At 40.2% G+C, this 4,761-nt stretch overlaps 1 protein-coding gene across 1 annotated transcript; it reads right to left on the bottom strand.

Moving 5' to 3' along the window:
* Positions 1–875: 875 nt before the first annotated feature.
* LOC147889427 (putative germin-like protein 9-2) lies at positions 876–1,758 on the bottom strand. Its single transcript, XM_087391964.1, has 2 exons — positions 1,698–1,758; positions 876–1,549 (listed from the first exon to the last, which is right to left on the bottom strand). The coding sequence occupies exon 2, from the start codon at positions 1,512–1,514 to the stop codon at positions 876–878; it is 639 nt and encodes a 212-aa protein (XP_087248090.1). The 5' UTR covers positions 1,515–1,549; positions 1,698–1,758.
* Positions 1,759–4,761: the final 3,003 nt, after the last annotated feature.

Raw genomic sequence — 4,761 nt, 5'->3', positions numbered from 1 at the left:
CTCTCTCCCTATTAATTCCTCTGCAGAGATAATCCCAGTCAAAATTTTGAATTTAATATAGATTTCCACAACTTTTCACTTGTCATTAACATATTAAACCATTTTGCTAATCATGCCCTTATGAGGCCCTTTTTGAGTCCATACTTCCCCTAATGATTTTCCACGGTACAAGCAATGATGTGCACTAAATTGATGATAGATTGTGTGTGCTTTTGTGCACTGGTTTAATGCTGGCATATATGAATTAATGGTTTTCTCCAATGTTTGCATGTTGCTTCAATTGCTTTAATGGGTTGCTTCAATGGGTTGCCTCGACACATAGCTTAGATACATTGTGTCGTTGAATGTAGCCACCCTTTTCTCAGTTTGGAGTCTCTTTTGAAGGACCCAACACCATAGTCAAAGTCACTAAGCTTTGAAGATTGGTCTAAGCCAACAAATCATTTTACTTGATTTACATCAAAGTCAACGTCTACGCGATGGTCTAATCTACAAATAACAAAGTGATTATGCATCCTCTATGCACCTATTCAACTTTAAAGGGACGTAGGGGCCTAAAGTCCACCTCTTCCTTAAGCGTCACTTTCACATGAGGGAAAGGCCTCCTAGTCTTTATTAGAGGCTAGTGCTTTAGCATTAAGCCTTCTTTATTTTCCTCAAACTTGCTCTTATCTTATAAGAGGTATAATCCACGAGCATTTAATTTGTACTCTCTTGTTTTTGTTTTATCATCACTCCAAGGATACAACTATAAGCGCCCGGAAAAGACCTAGAATAACGATTGAAGTTGCCATTGAAAACAATAAAAAAAATGTGTTTGTTTTATTGATAAAGCAAATTTTAAATATAAATGTCACTGCATGGGAGTACGCTACTTAGTTGTTCTTGGCGAAGGGGGCTTCGAGTTGCGCCACAGTCCACTGCGGAACAGCGAAGGCTTCTGTCAACACAGCGCCTGAAATTCCTGACCCGAACAAGGTCCCCGGAAGAGAGACCAAGCCGGGGCCGGCGCTGCTGAAGGACGCAAGAGCATATGCCGTCTGGCTGGAGCTCGGGTTTGACTGGAAATGCACCAGCCCCTTCGGGAAGACGAAGAGATCTCCCTTCTGCAGCGTCTGATTGAAGAGCTTGTTCGTGGTGTCCACGAGGCCGACTTCGAGAGTGCCTTGGATCACGTAGAGCAGCTCCGTACCGCGGGGGTGAGTGTGGGGGGGATTGAGGGAGCCTGGCTGGAACTCTAAGAAAGCGGCGGAAATTCCCAGGCCGTTGAGAGCAGGGAAGGCGTCCACAAAGGCCTTGATGGGCTTGAAGGTGCCAGCAGGAGCGTTGGCCCCTCCACGGAAGCCCGTGAAAGTGAAGAAGTTGCCGTTGAGAGTGCTTGCATTGACGCCTGTGGGGACTGAGAAGTCGGTGAGGAGCTCAGAGTCGCTGGCACTCACAAGAAGCAGCTGTGCTGTGCAAGAAAAGATGAGGAGCAATCCATATGTGGATATTGAGCTGCTAGGGGCGGCCATTGATCTTGGACTACTGATCCTTTGTCAAGGAAAGCCTGCATGTCAATGTAACAAACAACCATACGTCAGAAGAAATGATTCTGGTTCTAGCTCTGTAATCTCGTCCGGGAATTGGGCTGCGTGCGTGTTCCATGGAATACAAGGAGTCGTTAATCTGCGAGTCTAAACGATCAAATTGCATACCTAAGTTGTGCGTAGTCTGCAAGCAGCGTGATGTTGATATAGAACGAGAGAGAAGAGGAATTGTGGGTGATGAAGCAAGCTTGCTGTGATTGCATTTATATAAACGTTGAAGCGATAGATACAAGTTCTATGATTGTGTAGTACGCAGGTGAGGCCTCGCAATGGGCGCCATATGGACGCTAACCCTTGCTTCCGTGATATTCGGGCCGGGCTTGTTCTTACTGCATGACATGAAATAAAAGAGCACAATTCTTTTCACGACGCTGACTGATCCTGTCTTAAGTCCTGCTAAGAAGACCTTAGAGTGTTACCTCTTAGTGTTCACACAACTCTTCATGAAAATTACTTTTTAGAGGCACCCCCATTTTTAAAATTTTGATTCTCTAAATTATATATTTGAGTAAAGCAAGTATTCTTATTTTCAAATGGAGTACTTTATGATGCATTTTGAACATAGTTGGATTAGCTAGTCTAAAACCATAATTCAACTTGAGTGGACTCATCGGGATGGATGACTGTTTTTTGTCATTATGTGCAAATTCTAAGAACGACAACAATTGGTCCATGTAGTTGGTTGACTCTCTCTTAGTTAACCATCCATCTTAGCGCACAATCTTTACTACTCATTCCAAGTGGCCTTAATGGAACGTATATTGTGAACTTATCTTCTAGTATTGGTCGACTCTCTCCATTTGACCATCCACACTACTCATCCTCATATCAGTTCTTAATGGATCAAACACTACAATCTAAAAATAAGATGTAAGCAGTCAGGGTCCACTTACCTTACTAGCATCCAAATAAACCATATGTTAGAAAAATATAGCTTAATTTGAGTAGGTAGGAAACGCATGTGCTCTCTGGCTTGTTATCGCTTTACCTAGGAACAAAGACTTCCCTACAAACTCTAAGAGAGAAAATTTCCTTTCTTTTTCAATGAAAAATTTTATAATGGGAATAGTCCACACCTAAGAGAAAAAAACACTTTAAGAATGAATGAATTTTAAAAAAAATAATTAATAAAGGGGGCGTAATCCACATCCCTGAAGAAAAAAATTAATTTGAATTAAATATGGGGGGTAATCCACACCCATGATTTAAGAAGTAAACAATTAATAATCAAGGTGGAGAAAGTTAAAACAAAGCTTTAATAAAGACACAACCAAAAAAAGTCCTCCTCACCTTCTTTTAAGGCATGAGTAAATGAGTAAAATTATTTTAAAGCAATAATTAAAGATTGAAGGAAAATTTGAGAGCCTAAAAAGTTAAGGGAGAAGAACCAATAAACCCCTAAAAGGGGAAACTTCTTAAAATGTGTCACGTATTTATATATATATATATATATATATATATATAAATTTACAAAACCTAAGAAAGTTTTAAAAAAAAATAAAGATTCCTATGTGTAATTAGGTTAGACCTAACTAGGAAGGGAGCTCAGGAATGGGGCAAGATTTAGTTAGAAGAACACAACGATGAGTTCTTGATAAGCTTGGGTCTCAATATGTAAAGTCGGGAATGTAAACGAAAAGAGACACTATCCAAACATCAAACAAGAGACAGTCAAATTAAAATGAGATAATGCTCGTAGTTGTGGCAGAGAATCAAACATGTGCCACCTAGTAGTCATGTGAGTAACCGAGGCAAAAAGGAGGGCTTATGAAATGTCTTAAATGAGCAATGTGCCAATTGGGAGTCCTATGAGAACCTAGGTCCAAGCCAACTAATAGGTGACCGAATCCAAAGAAGAAGTAAAGACCAAACTAGAATAAGCGAAGGTAAAAAAAGTTGCAAATCAGCAAGTAGAATAAGTGTCTACCAATTAAGACCGGCCCGCAGCCAAGAAATAGCACGTAAAAAGCTAGGGGAGCTGCCATAGTAGCTTGTGTTAGCCAAGGTACTAAAAGGTAGAGAGGAGTCACCATGCGCGGAGAAAAATAAAAGAGGGAATGTAGTGGAGTAAAGGAGTTATGAACAAAGCAATGAACAGTAAGGGATGACGATCACCTAAACTGGCTGAGAGCAAGTAGATGGGTGAAAGTAGTCGCGGAGTTTCCAGAGAAGTGTTGTCGATTTATAAAGATGAGAAAAATGGAGAAGGAGGGGAACTCGATTTGCATGTGTGGGAAATCTCTTACAAAGGTGGTCTACGTAAACATCTTCATAATTTCTTATGAATTGAGCTACTATCACCTAAGAACATCAATAGATAACCAATTCTCTTAGAAAGGTGTGTACTAAGAACATCAATGCATAACCAAATCTCTTACAAAGGTGGTCTACTAGTCAGGAACAACAAAGTGGAGGTGTGAGGATCCAAAGGTAGTGAGGCATAAAAGTAGGAGCTCACAAATATATATAGCAACAAGATAAACCAAGAACAATCATGGGCAGTGCCACAAGAAAAAGGTGGTAACACCCAAGCCAGGGGGGCCTTGGGGGGGATTAGTTAAGGGGCGTTAAGTAGGGGGATTAATAAGTACTATTGTGTTTAGGGAAATAGGATTTAATTGCCATGTGTAGGGGGGGAAAGGGGAATTTTCATTACTAAATCAAGCTAGGAGTTTTTATTTTAAACCAATGCCACATGAAGACTCAATAACATTTGGAAGAATATAAGAAAATTGCCTAAGGGGAGAAATTTTCATTAAACCCCTCTAGTGCATTAAATCCTTTTAGGGGATTTACATGCAAAAGACTTAATTGAAATTTAATACTTGGGAGATTTGTATAAATCATAAGGCGGGATAATCTCTATAATTTATAAGGTGGGAAAAGTTTTTAAGAAAAGCGAGACACATGGGTAGAAAACATTTTAAGATTGTGTGTGTGTGTGTGTGTGTGTGCACGTGCACGTGCATGCACACGCACGCATCGGGGGGGAGGGGAGATCATACAAAATAGATTGTACAACACATATGCCCTAACTTTCAACATATCAAGAGGGATTTGTATAATTCATAGGTGTAAGTGTGCACGTGTGCGTGTGTGTGTGCATGTGCATGTATGTTTGCATATCAGAGGGTTCACTATATTATAAGGGTGTACATGAATTATGTATAAA

Source organism: Dipteris shenzhenensis, chromosome 20 (genome assembly GCF_047967505.1).
Source record: "Dipteris shenzhenensis isolate YYH24624 ecotype China chromosome 20, Dip_SZ_1.0, whole genome shotgun sequence".
Classification (NCBI taxonomy): domain Eukaryota; kingdom Viridiplantae; phylum Streptophyta; class Polypodiopsida; order Gleicheniales; family Dipteridaceae; genus Dipteris; species Dipteris shenzhenensis.
This window is presented reverse-complemented; position numbering and strand designations above follow the sequence as displayed.